This window comes from Podarcis raffonei, chromosome 1 (genome assembly GCF_027172205.1).
Source record: "Podarcis raffonei isolate rPodRaf1 chromosome 1, rPodRaf1.pri, whole genome shotgun sequence".
Classification (NCBI taxonomy): domain Eukaryota; kingdom Metazoa; phylum Chordata; class Lepidosauria; order Squamata; family Lacertidae; genus Podarcis; species Podarcis raffonei.
The window spans coordinates 6,527,861-6,548,430 of NC_070602.1; the positions used below are offsets into that span (position 1 = coordinate 6,527,861).

The 20,570-nt window shown below is 47.6% G+C and overlaps 1 protein-coding gene across 2 annotated transcripts; it reads right to left on the reverse strand.

Moving 5' to 3' along the window:
• Positions 1-1,064: 1,064 nt before the first annotated feature.
• On the reverse strand, positions 1,065-20,291 carry AP5M1 (adaptor related protein complex 5 subunit mu 1). Of its 2 annotated transcripts, XM_053392761.1 has the most exons (8): positions 19,688-20,291; positions 14,943-15,591; positions 13,755-13,982; positions 11,984-12,123; positions 11,076-11,161; positions 3,283-3,398; positions 2,143-2,239; positions 1,065-1,199 (listed from the first exon to the last, which is right to left on the reverse strand). In XM_053392761.1, the coding sequence occupies exons 1-8, from the start codon at positions 19,753-19,755 to the stop codon at positions 1,117-1,119; spliced, it is 1,467 nt and encodes a 488-aa protein (XP_053248736.1). In that variant the 5' UTR covers positions 19,756-20,291; the 3' UTR covers positions 1,065-1,116. The 2 variants fall into 2 exon arrangements, with proteins under 2 accessions (XP_053248736.1, XP_053248824.1); XM_053392849.1 differs by lacking the exon at positions 2,143-2,239.
• Positions 20,292-20,570: the final 279 nt, after the last annotated feature.

Here is a 20,570-nt window from a genome sequence, read left to right on the forward strand (position 1 = left end):
AATTAGCATGCAGCTTTTGTGACTTCTCTGTTCCACTAAATTTGGAATAGTTTGTTCTTCTGCTTGCTGGGTTTACAGTCATACCTCAGGTTATAGACGCTTCAGGTTGAATTTTTTTGGGTTGCGGACTGCTGAAACCCGGAAGTACAGAAACGGGTTACTTCCGGGTATCGGCGGTCGCACATGCACAGAAGTGCTAAATTGTGCTTTGCGGGTGCGCAGACACGCCGAATCACAACCTGCATCCCGCATGCATCATGTTCACAACCCGAGCGTCCACTGTATATGGAAAAGGAGCTTGGAAGCTGTTAAAGGTGGTCAGAATGTTTTGCAGCAGCATCTGACAATCTACAGCCTTTTAAATGGGGGAGCGGGGGCAACCGTTTCTCATTATGTTATGCATTTTGTGTTTTTATGCTGTAAGCTGCACTGTGACCTTTGGAAAAGGATTTCACCCCTTGTCAACTTGCACCGACTAATGTAATAGGCTTGTAGTGTTACCTTTAGGCTTGCAGGATTTAAAGATCCATTTCAAGAAGCACGAATTGAGTCGTGAATCAAATACTTTGCTCTGCCTTTCCCAATGGATGAACAGCCCTGGAAGGAAGGCCAGCTCTAGAATTCCAGTGGTACAGCGCCAGACTACAGTTGCTCAGTGGTGAGTGAAAGGCACTCTGCACACGCACGGAGTTACTTTAAAAAAAGTATTACTTCATACAGGTTGCTTTACAAATGGGCTTGGCCAAAGAGGATAGATGGTTGTGCTCAACAGGAGGTTAAAAAGGCTATGACACTAAGGTCCACAGCACCTGCAAAAGCTTGCCCCCCCTAATAAAGATCCCACTCCACAGCACTCCTATATTTGGATTTCTAGAAAGGCAGGAGGACCAGTTGCAGACCATTGATGATGTGTTGGTGGTGAAAGAAAGCCTACAATGTCGTTGGCTACAGGTAGCTACAAAAGGGGTGTGTGGGCTCACAAAACAATAAACAACGTTTAAGCGAAATAAGGATGTTTGTTGTTTCCCCCCCTCAAACATGGTCTTAAATAATGAACAGATCAGTTAAAACATTTCAGTACTTTTTTCCCATTTCAAGTACAAAATTGAGGGAAAATTAGAAAAGTAAAGTTCTATACACTACAGGTGCCGGGGCTTTGGAATTCCAGATGTAGTAATCTGAAGAAAGCAATTCTCGAGCTGAATTTAAAATAAACACACACAGACACACAGAGAGAGGGAGGGAGGGAGAGAGAGAGAGAGAGAGAAATAAGCTACTATACAATATCTCAAAACACACAAATGATTAAAATACATTTGAGCTTGTAATGTCATAATTTAAAAAAAACATGTTTATACTAGACATAATAAATAAATCATATAGTTGAAAGCTACATTTTGGAGCATGTTGGCAGCAATATGCTGATGGCACACAGCTCTATTTCTCCTTTACATCTGCAGGTGAGGCAGTGGAAGCGCTGGACTGATGTCTATCCTCGGTAACGGACTGGATGAGAGCCAACAAACTGAAGCTCAATCCAGGTAAGACCGTGACTCTGTTGGTGAGCAGTTCCCTAGACCAGATGGGTGGCAGGTGCCCAATTCAAAGTGCTGGCTTTGTCCTATAAAGCCTTAAATGGCTCAGGACCACAATACCTAAGGACTGCCTCTCCCCATATGAACTAACCCAGACCCTGCAATCAGCATCTGAGGCCCTTCTTCGTGTGGCGCTCCTCGAGAGGTCCAGAGGGTTGAAACACAAGAACGGGGCCTTCTCTGCAGTGGCTCCCTGCTTGTGGAATGCTCTCCCCAGGGAGGATGCGCCTGGCACCTTCATTATATATCTTTAAGCGATGGGCAAAATCCTTCCTTTTCTCCCAGGCTTTTGGCTAATTAAATCTATGGCCCTTTAAACTGTGTGTGTGTTATTATTTCTGTTGCATTTTTGTGTTTTTATACGGCAAACTGCACCGTGATCATCGCACGACGGGTGGTGTAGAAATTTAATTAATAACAATAATGATAAATTCTGCAGAAGGTAATTTTGAAATGGAGGCCCCAAGGCAAGTTCACCTATTTACACCTTGCTAAAGGTGTCCTTCTGTTTTAACGTAAAACCAGCGGCAGATGTGACCCCGCTCACCTGTACTGATCTTTGGTTTTCCTGAGGAAAAGACCTGGATGGAATGCGGGTCTGTGTAACATCCGGTAAGCGTGAAATCCAGGATTCTAAAATAAAGCTAAGCGCAGCAAAGCAGAAAACAGTAAGATGTACAGATCCTCTGCTCAAACACCTCCCTGTCCCCATCGACTAGGTAGAATATACCGTATTTTTCCGTCTATACGACGCCCCCATGTATAAGACCCCCCCCTATTTTTGGGGACTCAATTTTAAGAAAATGAGAGGAGATGGCCCAAAGTTGTTGAGCTTCTCCCCCCACGCAGCTGCGGGCAGGAAACACTCCTTAGATCATTTCCCGCGTACAGCGACATCGGAGAAAGTTGCGCTCCCAACCGGCTGGTGTGCCGCTTCTCCCCCGCCCCCAATGCCACTATCTGTGTATTGGACGACCCTAGTTTTTTGACATGATTTTTGAGTCAAAAAACCTCGTCTAATACACGGGAAAATATGGTGTATCTAATCTTTGCACGGGGACGCAGGTGGCGCTGTGGGTTAAACCACAGAGCCTAGGATTTGCCGATCAGAAGGTCGACGGTTCGAATCCCCGCGACGGGGTGAGCTCCCGTTGCTTGGTCCCTGCTCCTGCCAACCTAGCAGTTTGAAAGCATGTCAAAGTGCAAGTAGATAAATAGGGACCGCTCTGGCGGGAAGGTAAACGGCATTTCCGTGCGCTGCTCTGGTTCGCCAGAAGCGGCCTAGTCATGCTGGCCACATGACCCGGAAGCTGTACGCTGGCTCCCTCGGCCAATAAAGGGAGATGAGCGCGCAACCCCAGAGTCGGTCACGACTGGACCCAATGGTCAGGGGTCCCTTTACCTTTACTTAATCTTTGCACAAGGAGGTTACTTCCTACAGCTAGTGAAGGCTCTCACACCCCTTGAACTGTTTCGGTATTCCTGCACATAAGTGAGTAGAATTGGATGACAGGAACAGAAAATGCCCTCTTGTTTCCTAACATCCACCCATATCCAGGTTGAAGGCCCTTACAAAGTTTCTTGATGAAAACAGTGCCCAAGTCCATCAATTTTTTTTGGGGGGGGGGCGACGACAACACACAACTGCACAATTATGACCCAGCTTCTCTTGAAGCTGACAACTTACTTTGATGTAAGTGGTGTTTCCAGTACACACAGGGTCAATCTGCTGCTCCTGATTCAAGGCGCCAAAAGCGACAGTCCCAGAAAGGGATATTTCCAATGACTTGGGGAATTTTTGTCCTTTGAAGGAAAAAGAAAGGTTTCAGAGTTGTAACAATAGCAATAGCATTTATGTAAGACTTGTAAGAAGGGACGCGGGTGGCGCTGTGGGTTAAACCACAGAGCCTAGGGCTTGCCAATCAGAAGGTTGGAGGTTCGAATCCCCGCAACGGGGTGAGCTCCTGTTGCTCGGTCCCAGCTCCTGCCAACCTAGCACTTTGAAAGCACGTCAAAGTGCAAGTAGATAAATAGGCACCGCTCCGGTGGGAGGAAAAACAGCGTTTCCATGCACTGCTCTGGTTCGCCAGAAGCAGCTTAGTCATGCTGGCCACATGACCCAGAAGCTGTACGCCGGCTCCCTCGGCCAATGAAACGAGATGAGCGCCGCAACCCCAGAGTCGGTCATGACTGGACTTAATGGTCAGGGGTGTTGGGATACTGCCAGGGAGATAAAGTCCATCTTGGCCCCCAAGCTCGGTGCTGGACGATCCATCGACCTCCCGTAGTCAGGCAATATCAGCAATTCAGCGACACTAAGCCTCAGGCTTAGTGCACACTATATCAGCAGAATTCACACAGCAGGAAGTTGCACAAGCAGAGAGCAGAACATGCATATTTACAGTTTATTAGGCATTGGTCAGAACAAAGAAAAGCATGACCGTCTGTTCCGACTGCTCAGGCAAAAAAACCAAAAACGAAACGAACTTACAACATAAACATCCTGTGAGACAGGAACTTACGCAGGCTGTTATGCAAACATCCTGCTCCCTTTTAAGGTGGAACGGAAATATCCTAACATCCTCCCCCTTTCCGTGTAACCTGTAGTACCTGTGGTTCAACCCAATTGCAACCTTTGTGCGTAAACCTTCAGTTGTTCTCTGTTAACAACCTTAGACAACAGATCAGCAGGAATTTCATTTCCTGGCATGTAGGACACCTGAATGAGTCCTTTCTGAATACACTCTCTTGCACGATGTAGTTTAATCTGCAAGTACTTGGTCCTTTGCTTGCAACTCTCCGAGTTCAGCAAAGCCAAACAAGATCTATTGTCTTGATACACTTGTATAGGACATTTCACAGAAACCCCAATGTCCTTAAACAGTTGCATCAACCATTCACAATCCATGAGTGAAAATGACAGAGCATTGAGTTCTGCTTCACAGGAACTTAGGCTAACTGTCGTCTGCTTTTTGCACAACCAGTCAAACAGGCAGTGGTTGTACATGTAGCATACTCCAGAAGTGCTTGTACCATCCGTGGTGTCACTTCCAAAACTTGCATCTGCAAAGATTTCAAGACCTCCAGTCTTCTGACTGGTGAACCTCAGCCTGTAGTGCATAGTCCCTTTCAAATACCGGGCTATGCGCTTCAGAGCTTTCCAATCCTGAACAGTAGGATTGTTAGCATGTCTGCTAAGCAGGTTAGTGCTTACAGCAATGTCAGGTCTCGAACATCTAGCAATGAAATTCAACTTGCCTAGAATGCATCTGTACAGCGTTGTGTCAGAAAACGCTTCAGCAGTACTGTCTACCTGGTAACCTGTGACCATCGGTGTGTCTGCTGGGTTTGCATCAACCAAATTTAACCTGGTTAATACGTCAGCAATTTTCTGTGTTTGGTGTACCAGAAAATTACCTGCTTGGTCCCTCTCCACCTGCAGAGAAAGATAGTTGGATACCTCACCAAGATCCTTCATGTCAAAGTGCTCCTTCAGCTGAGCTAGGGTGCTTTGGTAAAAAGCCTGATTCTTCCAAAACATCAGAAGATCATCAACAAAACATAAACAATACAGTTTGTTTTGCCCCTCCTCCTTGACAAACACACACGGATCAGCTTTGCCCTGGTGAAAACCTAGAGAAAGCAACGTTTCAGTGAGTTTTGTGTTCCAACACCTGGCACTCTGTTTGAGACCATATAAGGATTTCCGCAGTTTACAGACCATTCCCTTCTGTATCTGCATCCCGTCAGGTGGAAGCATGTACAGCTGCTCGTTCAAAATCCCGTACAAAAAAGCTGTATTAATGTCATGATGGGAAACATGCAGTTTCTCCTCCGCAGCGATCTTGAGCATCAGCCGAATGCTCTCATATTTGACCGTGGGTGAGTAGGTCTCGTGGTAATCCTGCCCTGGTACCTGTGAAAAACCTCTGGCAACCAATCTGGCTTTGTGTCTGACAACCTTGCCATTCTGGTCTGTCTTGGCCTTGAAGACCCATTTGCTGCCAACCAGTCTCATTCCTGGGACTACCGGTACGAGCTCCCAAGTTTGGTTCCTGTTCAAGGAATCAACTTCAGCCTTCATGGCTTTAAGCCAAGGCTCAGCATCTTTAGAGGTTAACTCCTGGACCTCTTTGAAGCTTGAAGGTTCCCACACCTTCTCTGAGCTACTAAGAACAGCAGTTGCCATCTTAGCAAACTCATCAGCAAATCTCTTTGGAGGTTTGCCTTTGGTCGCCCTTTCAGACCTGCGAACCAGACGCAAGTCTTCTGGACTCATCTCCTCTTTCTTAGGAGAAAAGTGACCAATGGTGAACAGTGGTTCTTCCAGTTCATTGTCAGACTCATCAGATGGTCTGACTGAGGCCTTTGCGCTCTTGTAGTCTGCTGTGTCATCACTGTCACTGACAGCAGCAGCAGCGCCGCCCACTGAACTGGAATCCGAACTCTGATCATCATCATCATCATCATCATCATCATCCTCCGTTTCCTCAGCTTTCTCAGCATGATCTGCTTTCTTCACATCACCTTCATCCTCCTCTGGGTAACTCTGGAAAATTCCCACATTTTCCCCCCACTTAGGATTGTACTCAACACTCCTTGTGAACTTTATGGATTTAGAGTTAGTCATCCATACCCTGTATGCACCTTTTTCGTACCCCATGAACAAACCATGTGCCCCACGCTTCCCAAGCTTGTTGCTTTGTGGGGTGTGTACCCACATGTCAGAACCAAAGATTCTCAAGTGCTTGACATTAGGTTTCTTACCAAACATTTTCTCATAGGGAGTGCAGCCAATAGGTGATGACAGTCTGCGATTAAAAGTGTAAACCAAATTCGAGAGAGCCTCCCCCCAAAACTTCTCAGGGAGGTTGGCATCATGCAACAAGGTTTTTATTCCTTGCAGCAACGTTTGATTTGCTCTCTCCGCAAGCCCATTCATCCATGGCGATCTAGGCGTTGACAAGTCATGCTGGATTCCCTTCTCAGTCAGGAAAGCTTCAAACTGCTGAGAAGTGAATTCCCCGCCTCGATCAGTAAACAGACAACCAATACGTTTACCGTGAGCATTCTCCAACCAAGCACAGAATGCCTTGAACTTAGGAAATGCTTGCGATTTCTGCTCGAGCATAAACACATGAATGTACCTGGAAAAAGAATCAATTAGAACCATGAAGTACCTTGCTCTACCCAAAGAGGGCGCTAGAGGACCTACCAGGTCTGCGTGAACTAGCTGGTAGGGTTTGGAAGCCTGCCTGCTAGACTCCTTGCCTTTCGGAGCAACCTTCACCTTGTTCTCTGCACAAGATACACATTTCATGTGATATTTGCAAGGTTTGATGTCCAAACCTTCAACCAACCCAGGCATCTTGGCTAGCGCTTGCCAAGAGAGGTGACAAAATCTGCGATGTGCATCGTGAATGCAACCTGCATGAAGAACCTTGTTAGTTTGTGCAACACAACAAGTATCAGCATTAGACATAGCAACACCATTGTCATCATAAGTTAGACAGAACAAACCATCCATCAACTTTGCATGCCACATGTCCTCTTTGCCTTTTCTGATGACACAGATAGTCTTCTTGAAGGATACTTCAAAACCACGCCCAGTCAGCTGTGGTACACTTATCAAATTGTCCACAGCTCCTGGAACAAAAAGAACATTACTAATGGTCGTATTCAGACTTTCAAGTTTCACAGTCCCAACTCCTGTAGCTTGCAAAGTCCTTCCATCAGCCAGCTGGACCTCTCCATCTTGAGGTGTGAAGGAGACAAACAGATGGCGGTCTTTGGTGAGATGGCGCGTGGCCGCAGAGTCAACAATAAACCTGGCCTTCCCCTTCGAAGCAGATTTGCTGGCAAACAAAACCTTGTTTTCCACCAGCGTGGGCTTTTGCAGCTTGCCTTTAGCCTTTGGTGAAGCTGTGCCAGCAAACATAGCCGTGTTTTCCACTGGCGAGGGCTTTTGCAACTTGCCCCCCTGCTCCTGGCCATCAGACGTGCCTTTAGCCTTTGGTGGAGCTGTGCCAGCAAACATAGCCTTGTTTTCCACTGGCGTGGGCTGTTGCAACTTGCCCCCCTGCTCCTGGCCACCTGCAAGCATCTTGCTCTGTTTACATCTGGTCTTCCGGCCTCTGCAAAGGCTCTGACCTTGGTTCTCACGAGAAACAGAGCTCTCAGCTGCCGACTCCTTGGCTCCCCCTGGAGGCTGGAATGCTGCCTGGGATGACGTGGCAGTCTTCTCCCCCTGCAGCTTGCAATCGGTGCCCTCAGCATCCCTGCATTCACTAGCATTCTGGGAAACAGCCAGGACCTCCGATGCATTCAAACACTGGGCTGGGATTATTGGCTGGTGGGCCTTTTTCAAAGCATCCCACATGTCACGTGCCGTGAGATTTCCAGCAAGCGTCTTTATTTCCTCCAGAGAGACGGATAAGACTATAACATCCACGGCCCTCGAATCCTGGGCCTGCCATTTCTCTGTCCGAGGAACTGGAGTGGGTTCAAATACAGTATGCCAGACTCCAAACTGACGCAGCAAACTCTCACACCATTTAGCCCAGGTCTGATAATTGTCCCGATTTAACTTAGGACACTCAGCAGCTTCAGAGGATTGTAAAAGATCCATCTCAGCTATTTGCTTCAGCCGTGAGCCTTTTAAGACTTCTTATCTCGGCAGCCCATAAATCACGATGCCTCTGGCTCGGCTCCCAGGCCAATTAGGCTTTGCCGGACATCAAAGGCCTTTCCGCGGCATCCAGAATAGCCTCTACTTTCACTTTTCCAGCACATACCTTAGCAGTCTGTCGCAGTCTTACTCTCCTGCAAGTGCCGTGAATCTGGGCCCGAAACCTGTTGTTGGGATACTGCCAGGGAGATAAAGTCCATCTTGGCCCCCAAGCTCGGTGCTGGACGATCCATCGACCTCCCGTAGTCAGGCAATATCAGCAATTCAGCGACACTAAGCCTCAGGCTTAGTGCACACTATATCAGCAGAATTCACACAGCAGGAAGTTGCACAAGCAGAGAGCAGAACATGCATATTTACAGTTTATTAGGCATTGGTCAGAACAAAGAAAAGCATGACCGTCTGTTCCGACTGCTCAGGCAAAAAAACCAAAAACGAAACGAACTTACAACATAAACATCCTGTGAGACAGGAACTTACGCAGGCTGTTATGCAAACATCCTGCTCCCTTTTAAGGTGGAACGGAAATATCCTAACAAGGGGTCCCTTTACCTTTACAACTTCTAAGAAAGGGGGGGGGGTGAAGCCCAAGATTTGGAGCCCATGAGAACCAGTTCCTAAAGGGACCACTCGTAACATGAAAGAACTGTTGGGGCAGCCCCACCTGGGGTACTTTAAGTCCTGAGCGAAGGCTGAAAGAAGCCCGGCCCATCGATCTTTAAATCAGTCACCCTCCCCACTTCCTGTCTGGTTTAAACACATGGATCTGGCCACACCTGCACCTCTGCTTTGGACCTAAATCCAGTTTACAGGCAAATATTGCCCCAATGCTGTGAAGAAGAAGAAGAAGAAGAAGAAGAAGAAGAAGAAGAAGAAGAAGAAGAAGGAGGAGGAGGAGGAGGAGGAGGAGGAGGAGGAGGAGGAGGAGGAATTTTAGGAATAACTGTTAGTGGTTCCCCATGGCTTGAATGCACAGCTCATAACCAGCAGGAGCTCTGTGGAACCCCCTTCCAGTTGAGGTCAGACGGAACCCCCTCCCTGTTTGTTTATTTTATTTCGTAAAATTTATACACTGCTTGATTGTAAAAAAGAACCACACACACACAACATTAAAGTGGTTTCAAAAAGAGAAAACAATAAAACCAAGAAAAATGTGCAGCCATACTTTAAAACGTACAAAAATTAAAATACTGAAACAGATTAAAATTTCCTCAACTTTCCAAGCTTGTTTCTAATAATGTTTTTAGCAGGTGCCTGGGCAGGTCTCTCCAGGCAGGGAGTTCCAAAGTTTAGGCACCTTACAAATGCGGCACCTTCAAAACTTACTTTAAAAAAAAAATTTTGGGCAGGCATTTTAACTGAATTCTGATTTTAAGACATTTTTGTCTTATTGTATTGGCTCACCAGCACGCTACTCCGAGACAACTGTGTGTAAGTGGTATACAAATTGCTGAAATAAATACATTGCATCATTTAGAATTGACACCTGACATTGGAATATTCCAGGCGCTTCACATTGTTAAGGTTTATTTCAGTCCCCCTTACAGCAAGCTTCATAATGTAGGTCAGTATTTTTTATCCCCATACTGCAGATGGAGGCAAGAAGGACTGAGGCGGATAGAATTGTTTGTGGTTTGCATAAAGGCAACCTAGGAAGGGACTGCAGGGCATAGAGGGAATTCGACAACCAAGAGGAAAATATCCTCAGGTGCCATTTAAGATTTTCCGAGGCTGAGCCAAGGTTTTAAATTTTGGCTAACCCAATTATCAGAATAAGCAGTTCCAAGAATTAAGTGTCCCGTATCTGACAAATGCAGCTTGGGAAATTGTTCACAAAGTGAGACATCAGGGACGCTAATAAAGCACAATCCAGCTCTTTTTGTGGGAATCAGAGTAAATGGGAACCATAATAGGCCTGTGAAATAAATCAGACCGAGTGCTGAGAATTATTTGCTCAAGTCTATTCAAGGAGTTGCTGGCCGCACATGACATCATGGGCTGTCCTCGGAGTTCGCTAGATGACATCGCGGGAGACCGCGGCCTCAGGAGAGCGAGGAAAATTCTTAGGGACGACTCACACCCTGGCCGGCACTTCTTTAATCTCCTACCTTCGGGCAGGAGATACAGAAGTATAGTCAGCCGCACCAACAGGTTAAAGAACAGTTTTTATCCATGGGCTGTTGGGCTGCCGAATGGGAAAAAATAGTGGTGTAATTGACTTCCGACAAGCACACAGAGCGCGAACAAGACTGAGTGTATATGTGGTGGGGAGGGGGGCTCGTTTAATTTCACTGCACACAGGTGGTGTAGTGACAATAAAGGTTTGTTATTATTATTATTATCATCATACCTCGGGTTACAGACGCTTCAGGTTGTGTTTTTTTGGGTTACGGACCGCCAAAACCCGTAAGTACCGGAATGGGTTACTTCCAGGTTTAAGCAGTTGTGCATGCGCAGAAGCGCTAAATCACTCTTTGTGCATGCGCAGAAGCGCCGAATCGCAACCTGCGCATGCGCAGACGCTGTGAGTTTTTGCCTGAGATGAGAGCATGCCTGGCCTGAGTTCAGAGCTCACACTCTTGACCACCAACTCTATGCTAGAGAAGTAAAAGAAGTCGTGGTTGGCAAAGCCCACCGGGAGGGAAAAGGCTTTAATGAGGACTTGGCTGATCTTCCCATGGCCCAAGAGTGGATGGAGCAGCCAGCAAGGTGGCTGTGATGCCTTTTCAAACAAGTTCAGTAAGCAGCCATCCTTCAGTAGGAAAGGGGGGGGGGAATAGGTTTTATCTTACCTATGACCCAAACCAGCAAGCTTTTCTCTTTCGCCACCTCCAGCTGGCCGTAGCTAACTTTGTATTCCAGGTGTGTAATGGGTCCCCTGTCGCCAACAGAAGAACAAACCCCGTTACAGCAACCTGGGGCTTACCTGGAACCCCTTCATTAAATAACCGGTAACAGTGCACACTTTCTGTACGAGGTGAATTTGGTGCAAATTAAACATTTGCACCAGCAGACGATGTAAGCAGTAGCCTTCGACACTCCTCCGTTATAAATTGTTCCAGCTGTAGGGCGAGTGGAGACACCTCTCCCATTTCCATCATATTGGTAAAAGGTGAACTGCTGGTCCAGTCCTTACTCATTGCCCATTGTGATGAGCAGCACTGAGCAACATCTGGAAGGTCAGTGGTTTCCCAACACTGGGCTGGATATGATCTGTCCTATGCTCTGTTTCGGGACGCGGGTGGCGCTGTGGGTTAAACCACAGAGCCTAGGACTTGCCGATCAGAAGGCCGGCGGTTCGAATCCCCGCGACGGGGTGAGCTCCCGTTGCTCGGTCCCTGCTCCTGTCAACCTAGCAGTTTGAAAGCATGTCAAAGTGCAAGTAGATAAATAGGTACCGCTCCAGCGGGAAGGTAAACGGCGTTTCCGTGAGCTGCTCTGGTTCGCCAGAAGCGGCTTAGTCATGCTGGCCACATGACCCGGAAGCTGTACGCCGGCTCCCTTGGCCAGTGAAGCGAGATGAGTGCCGCAACCCCAGAGTCGGTCACGACTGGACCTAATGGTCAGGGGTCCCTTTACATTTATGCTCTATTTCAAGCCTCGTTCCAACGACAACTTTTACCTGCACCCAAGGAGGGAAACATGTTGGTTCTTGAAAATCCCACTCCCAGAAAAGAGGGGACAATTGTATGATTCTCACCTGTTGAGAAAGGGAATACGGGCCTCACAGTACTCAAAAGTGTTTTTCACACTTTCATGAAGCTTCAGGTGAACGGTGAACTTCCACTGTGACTCTTCCTCTTTTAGCTGATAAAACCCCAAAATTGGTGGAACAGGCACCTGAGCGGGAGGAAAGAGAGTTGAATTCCTTATATTCATACAGTGGTACCTTGCAAGACGAATGCCTCGTAAGACGAAAAACTCGCAAGACGAAAGAGTTTTTCGTTTTTTGAGTTGCTTCGCAAGACGAATTTCCCTATGGGCTTGCTTCGCAAGACGAAAACGTCTTGCGAGTTTGTTTCCTTTTTCTTAAAACCGTTAATACCCAGGGAATCCGTGCTTCGCAAGACGAAAAATTCGCAAGACGAAAAAACTCGCAGAACGAATTAATTTCTTCTTGCGAGGTACCACTGTATTTTAAAACCATTCTTATGCGTTTTATCAATTGATGGTTGTGGGCTTTTTTATGGTTGCAGGTTTTCAAGTTGCCCAGAGGCCTCTTTGAAGGCATGATAGAGTGCAAATTCTAGAATAAAGTAAAATAAATAAAATTAAAATGGGTTGACAGCGTCCAGATGTCAGATATAAACTCTCTGATTGCTAAACAGTAAGATAATTAGGCAGAAAGTGCTTAATTCTGATGGAAAACAGGAATTAACAACTCATTTGCAAGCTAGATTCTCTAAACCACTGATCAACAGGGTGCTGGAAAGATTTCTAGGATGGAGGCCAAAAACTTGCCCAGTGCCACACTCAAAGCATGTAATGAGATGGAGGGCCATTGCTAACTTGCAGATTCCTTTCAGAGAGAGACAGAGATGAGAAGAGACCAGGCTTTGTTATGAGAGACCATGTTATTATACAGGAAGGTGTGATTGTAACTTTGCCTTCCATAGATGTAAATCTCTGTACGTGCGGCTGCATTTAAAAACAGTCCGGAAACCACAGTTGGTCCGGGAAAGGGGCGCAAGATTATTAACCGGGACTGATAATTTGATGATATTGCACCTGTGATGTGTCAGTCTGACAGCGCCCAGCTTAAAAGTGTTGCTTTTAACCCTTAAACTTCACATTGTGTGGTGCCATGCTGTAAATACCGTATTTTTTGCACCACAACACTCACTTTTTCCTCCTAGAAAGTAAGGGGAAATGTCTGTGCGTGTTATGGAGGCAATGCCTACGGGTGGCATGCCTACGGATTTTCCTCCTCTAAAAACTACGTGCGTGTTATGGTCGGGTGCGTGTTATAGAGCGAAAAATACGGTAAATGAACCAGGCCAAGACGGGCACATATGATAAGTATTTTTAAATGGATAACTGATCAGGCAGGCAGGCAGGTCTCTTGCTTCTGCAGCCTTCATAAATCTGGTAAGTGTGCCAGCCCAGATTCTTTCCTGTTCATAGAATCTTAGACTTGCAAAGGATCCCAAGAGTCACCCAGTTCACCCCTTGTAATGTAGAAATTACAGCTAAAGCATCCATGACAGATGGCCACCATCCTCCCTCTCCCCCCCCCCCCCGCTTTCCTTCTCCGGATCAGGTCCCGATCACCACCACTTCATCACCAGTGCTGCCAGCTGCTCCTTATCCTCACTGCTGTTGCTGCTCACTTGGTCATCCTCACCAGGCCAGAGGGTGGGAGAAGAGCGAGGAGGAGGGCCAGGGGATCTTGGCGCCTCTTGCTGGGGACCGACTCTGGCAAGTGCCTGACCCCCGCTGCCAGATTAATATTGCAAATCGTGCAGCCTTACCTGGGAAGTATAAAAGCACAGGTCGAAGGGGTCTGCAGGAGGTATTAAAGGGAATTTGTAAGGCCCGCTGAAGGCAGAGTCGTCCATTACGTCAACGCTGCTGGAAGTCAGAACGGCGGAGTCGAGGGACGTAACGCAAGGGTGGGCCAAAATGTCCTGGAGAGGAGAGCCGTTGGCAGGGAGGTTCAAGCTGATGGTCACGTTGGGAGCCGTGCCTTCGATGTCGCACTTCAAAGACAAAGAAAGAGAAGTCTTCAAAGCATCCCTAGTTATCCATGAAAATGGAACAGACCTCCTTAGAGAACGGCCCACTTCACAACCTCCTGGAAAGGCTTCCCTTTAAATAGTTAATAGCCAAAATAGCGGGGACGCGGGTGGCGCTGTAGGTTAAACCACAGAGCCTAGGACTTGCCGATCAGGTCGGCGGTTTGAACCCCCGCGACAGGGTGAGCTCCCGTTGCTCAGTCCCTGCTCCTGCCAACCTAGCAGTTCGAAAGCACATCAAAGTGCAAGTAGATAAATAGGTACCGCTCCTACGGGAAGGTAAACGGCGTTTCCGTGCGCTGCTCTGGTTTGCCAGAAGCGGCTTAGTCATGCTGGCCACATGACCCGGAAGCTGTATGCTGGCTCCCTCGGCCAATAAAGCGAGATGAGCGCCGCAACCCCAGAGTCAGTCACAACTGGAGCTAATGGTAGGGGTCCCTTTACCCTTTAAGAGGAACCTCCGACCTTCCAGATGTTGCTGACTATAACTAGAATTGTATTATCGTTTTCATTACTATTCTTACTATTATAATTTATTACAAGTACAACCTACAATGTCTGAACTGAGACAGTGTCTCTCAGCTCGCAGGGCTATTATGAGGATGAATAATGCAAGCGCTGCAGGATGAAATCTAAACACTGAAAAATGATATCGAAATTAGCAGTGGCATCTTTTAACTCTTTATTCAGCTAGCAAAACTAGGAGGGAGATACGCAAGAGCATATCTGTAAAGCGGGATTTTCAGTTTGGTATAGTTCACAAATCTAAAAAAAGAAGCGTTTCCTCTGCGGCATGCTGAAGCATTAAAAATATTAGGTTCAGCTTCCCCATATGCCAAGATAAAAATGAGCTGAATTTTTGCTTTTCCAGGGGCATTCATGTGTCAAATAGGTTAGAGAGATTTGCGCCAGAAAGTGTCTCACCTTGCAAGTTACAGTTCCATAAACCTGCCACATGTCTGACACATCCCTTTTGTCATACTGCACAGACTTGACTTTTTCAGTAATGCAGACATTAACTTGAGGCTTTCCCTTGTACGTGCTGGTCCTCCAAGCTGGTGGCTTCTGAGGATGGCTACTTGGAGCAACGTGATTGCTTTCCAATGACGAGCCGTTCAAGTTCATATCCAGCGGGGTGCCAAGAGGACAGCTCTGCATGAGCAAGCCTGGGAGCTGGCCAATTTTGGAAGTCCTCTCTGCTTTGCTCTTCTGGCTGGAGTTCATGAAAGCCAGCAGCCCCGACAAGACCGCAAAAGCCTGAGAGACCCCGCTGATGCTGATGAGAGGTGGGCGTGGTGCTAAGGGCTGCTCTACCAACGGGAGGCCGACGTAAACCAACCCGCTCTTCTGGAAGGCCACCACAGGCCAAAGTTCGCCGCTTTCGGTCTGAAGGGCATAGACCGAAGTCTTGTTGATTCGGGAGCAGCCATCCCTACGCTCTATGAAGCTCTGGTCTTCATCGGCCAGTCTCAGTTCGAAAAGCAGCGCTTTAAGGAAAGGGCCGTCTTCAGGCACGGCCACATAACTTGCTCCGTTGAGGCATTTTGCTCGCTTTTCAACCGTGGGGTAACGCCTGCAATGTGGAAGCACACAGGTTGCAGGAAAGTTAACATTATGTTGCTTGAGACATTCAGCCCAAACACTGAGGCCCAGCTCCGAGGGCCTTCTGGCAGTTCCCCCACTGTGAAGTTATAGGGAACCAGGCAGAGGGCCTTCTCGGTGGTGGCACCCTCCCTGTGGAACGCCCTCCCAGCAGATGTCAAAGAGATAAATAACTATACAGCTTTTAGAAGACACCTGAAAGCAGCCCTGTATATGGAAGTTTTTAATGTTTGATGATTTATTGTGTTTCTTTATCTGCTGGAAGCCAGCCAGAGTGGCTGTGGCAACCCAGTCAGATGGGTGGGGTACAAATAATAAAATTGTTGTTGCTGTTGTTGCATGCTCCAAATAGGTCTGAGCTGCATGGCACCAAACTGACCCAACTCCTAAGGGGTTGGTTCACCAAGCTGCTTTTACAATTCATAAGCGAGGTGGAGGCTTCATGAAGACACCTATCCGCACAATGGCTGTTTTGGCACAATCCTTTTCTGGGGAGAAATCACAGCATGAATCAGGCCATTGTACACACAGGCCTTCATCTGAAGTTCCGCTTCACACAAGATGTTATCTATACCCAGGGGAATGAGGCTTTGCAAGCACTCCAAGGCTTGAGTTGTGACCCAATACTTTGGTAAACCTGGAGCCCTGCCTGTTTACAGTTCTATTACCAATAAAACAGACAATTCATTTGTTTCTGTGCTCATGTCCGTTTCCAGCCCCCTAAATTTGAGAAACCTTTACTGCTGTTTGTAGGCTCTGATTTGTCAACTGATTGTCAACTGCTTCTGTATCTTCCTTTATTAACTACAGCTCCATAGTTAATTCTCCCCTTATTCAGAGGAGTAAAAGAAATATCAAACCCTTGTAATATCCACGGGAGAACAGAAAAACCTTTTTTTTATATATTAAACAATTGGATTTAACTACTACGTTGTACAGCAATTATTTTTAAAAGACGCCACTGTCAGAAGCTCAATTTCCCCCCATCAAAATTAATTTAATTCCAAATATCAAGTTGACAGTGTCACTTTAAAGTACAGTAGGAATGAACAAAAGGGGATAATTGGCATTATGTGGAATCGGTGTTTGAACCTGGCATGGTGGAAGGTTTTTATTTGTTGTCTCTAATTCCCATTTTGGCTGAAGGATGGCTGAAGTATTCCTGAGTCTACAATGCAGACTACAATTACTGCTGAACCTCAACAATCACAAGCACAGTTTGTGTAGAGATTTTACAGAACTGGCATATGCTCTTTATGTTTCTCTTTTTAAGTCTCCCAATGCTCATGCGAAAGTAACAGAGAACTGCGAGTGAAAGTGCGTGCAATGTTCACATGCTCATCACGACTTTGTATACTGGGACAGACCCGTCTTCTCCCCACATCCATAACATGGGCGCTCCAGGCAAACTCTTCCCCTCCTTTCTGAGGAAGCAAAATTGGGTACAGTCATACCTCGGGTTGAAGTTGCTTCAAGTTGAGCGTTTTCGGGTTGCGCTCCACGGCAATCCGGAAGTAATGGAATGCGTTACTTCTGGGTTTCACCGCTCGCGCATGCGCAGACGGTCAAAATGACGTCATGCACATGTGCAGAAGCGGCAAATTGTGACCCATGCAGACGTGGGTTGAGTTCGCTTCAGGATGCGAACGGGGCTCTGGAACGGATCCCGTTCGTATCCAGAGGTACCACTGTACCTGCATGACTACACAACCATGTGCCACATACATATTTTATGGAATGTCACATGCCTAGCGATTGGAGAGGCACTCGCACTCCTCCACCATGCAAAAGCATGCCTGAAACCCTAGACAGCTGCTGCCAAACAGTGTTGACAATACTGAGCTATGTGAACTAATGGTCTGACTCAGACTAAGGCATTTGTTCCTATGTAAATGCAGGACCCAGGGACGCGGGTGGCGCTGTGGGTAAAAGCCTCAGTGCCTAGGGCTTGCCGATCGAAAGGTCGGCGGTTCGAATCCCCGCGGCGGGGTGCGCTCCCGCTGCTCGGTCCCAGCGCCTGCCAACCTAGCAGTTCGAAAGCACCCCCGGGTGCAAGTAGATAAATAGGGACCGCTTACCGGCGGGAAGGTAAACGGCGTTCCGTGTGCTGCGCTGGCTCGCCAGATGCAGCTTGTCACGCTGGCCACGTGACCCGGAAGTGTCTGCGGACAGCGCTGGCCCCCGGCCTCTTGAGTGAGATGGGCGCACAACCCCAGAGTCTGTCAAGACTGGCCCGTACGGGCAGGGGTACCTTTACCTTTACCTTAAATGCAGGACCCAGGGCAAGTAGCCCACCCAAGGTTGCCAAGAATTTGGTCCCCGTGGGGAAACAGGAGGAAAATGGTATAATATTGGAGGCAGAGTACACATTATGTTTAGGACACTTGATGTGGTTTCTGAGGTCTTTCTCTGCAATATGGAGGAACACGTCACCAACCAGTTTTATGCATTGTTCGGAGTGTTGCTATTCTCGATAGCCACTCCGGAAAAGCGGGGAAGGGCTCCATGATTCTGCTTGCAACTGAGTGTGTTCCACTGTTTTCTGCTAAGCTCCATGAGCTCCAATCTCTTTTTTCCCAGCCATGAAGCTGGAGAGGAGGCAGAGCTCATAGTCAAATACACTGGCCTTTGGAGCAGCTGAGACACAAACACACAGAGCAAGCTGCCACTAGGGTTTTGTGATTGCAGCCTTGAACTGGTGACAACCACATTCTTGGTCCTGTTCAGGAAGACAATGCTGTACTAGAGAGCTAGGAATCCCCTGGTTATTCCCTCCATGCTTGCGCAACGCAAACTCCCAAGCATAGACCTGGAACAAAAACATTGGTGATAATAAATAATCGCCTCCTGTGGGCCCCACCAATGTACCTCACCACCCAAAATACAATGTTACTGTACTGTGTATCCGTCACACAGAGGAGCCACTATCAATGCAGTGCGCCCGCAACGTATGCACATTTAACTTATGCACATTCACCTTTACGTGCAAATAATAAAAAGAGGGTGGATGTCCAGGAAAAAAAGTCTCTGGCAATCCTACCCACCATTGCACCCAATGTCTTTTGACTATATGCGATTTTGGCTTTAGGCGCAGTCCCCAGAATGCAAAATGTGCATGCGTTGCAGGCTTACTGTATAGGAAGAATTTTAACTGCCATGACTTTTGAAAAGGATCTTGGTAATTGTAGCTCGGGCTTGTTAGAGCGCTATCCCATGCAGACGCTCCAAACTACCTGAGATCTTTGGGGAGAGGGAATGTAGTGTAAATACGCCCTTTGTTTTCAGATGCCTTGGCTCGCATGCTAGGAAACCAAAATGACAGTAAGTCACAATGTCATTGGTGGGCTGGTTCCTCTAAGGGAGATCATCCTCAGTCTTTATCTCAAGCTGGCAACCCCCGGGGGAAACTGGGCAGGAGAACGGCTACGCAGGAACAGCAACCACAGAGGTTGTTTTGCATCAGTTCAGACTATTCGCCCATCCAGCCCAATGATGTCTACTCTGACTGGCAACAGCTTTTCAAAGTTTCAGGCGGCGGAGGAGGAGGGTCTTTCTCATCGAATCTGCCCAATCTACCGTATTTTTCGCTCTATAAGACGCAACAGACCACAAGGCGCACCTAGTTTTTGGAGGACGAAAACAAGAAAAAAAATATTCTGAATCTCAGGAGCCAGAACAGCAAGAGGGATCGCTGCGCAGTGAAAGCAGCAATCCCTCTTGCTGTTCTGGCTTCTGGGATAGCTGCGCAGCCTGTATTCGCTCCATAAGACACACACACATTTCCCCTTACTTTTTAGGAGGGAAAAAGTGAGTCTTATAGAGCAAAAAATACGGTATTTTGACTGCAGATGCCCAGGGTTGAACCTGGAAACTTCTGAATGCAAAGCATGGCATTCTGTCATCGAGATATGACCCATCGCTTACAGAGATGCTCCTTACACGATGGCTCAACTCACAAGAGGCCGTTCTGCTTCACAGTGGCAGAGAGAGGGCAGGGAAACCCAGTCACTGGGTGGTGAAAGGAACATACTGACCAGCTCTTATGTAGGTTCACTACAGCGTATTACCTGGAAAACAGCACGGTGCCGCAGGACCCTTGTTCGTGGCCAACGAGCCAGAGTCCCCTCAAGGCCATTGTGGGTGGCTTAATGGATCACAAAAGATCGCAAAGGATCACCACGTCTAGGAACTTCTTCTTGCAGGCATCATTCGGGTGCCAAGGGAAATTTCTGATCCGGAACCACCCAGTTCCTCAACCCAAGAGCAACTGCTAGCTTCTCCCCTGGATGAGCACCGGTTCCTCTGTTCCTCAACCAGAATTTGGCCCACAGGTTAGGGCACCCCTCTCACCAACCGTGCCCCAACCCCAAATCTACTTAAAAAACAACACCCACCCTCCGAAGATTCGCTTCCCCGGGGTAGCAGGCCTTCAAAAAGTCGCAGGCGCCCCAAACAACGCCCTAGCTTTGCAAATCAGCAAAGGCAACGCTCCAAAAGCGGAGACCCCTACCAGTTCCAGGCTGAGGACCCCCAACCCCACTATCCCCTTGCAATGGGGAGCATGCACCCTAATTGCACCCTTGCAATCAGGAAAAAAAGCAGACAGAAGGAACCAGATCTCTCTCTCTCCCTTTTTCTGTCCCAGAAGCTCTTGCACAAACCACAAGATCTTGCAGTAGGGGGTCAGGGCACCCCTTCCCCTACTCACAGCTCCCCTATTTAGAGGGTCTTCCGACCCCTGGAGCAGATTCCTCCCCCCAAGCCCTGCCTTAAACTCCCCAACAGTCTTTCAATATATATATATATATGGACTATAAATATATATATATTCTCACCTTCCTACCCTTGTTACCAGAAGGAGACCCTCCCTCCCCACTTCGCTCCGTGGGACACCCCCCCTTTTCAAAAGCCCCCCACCGACGCTGCTGACAGGCCTGCGCCCCTCTCCTC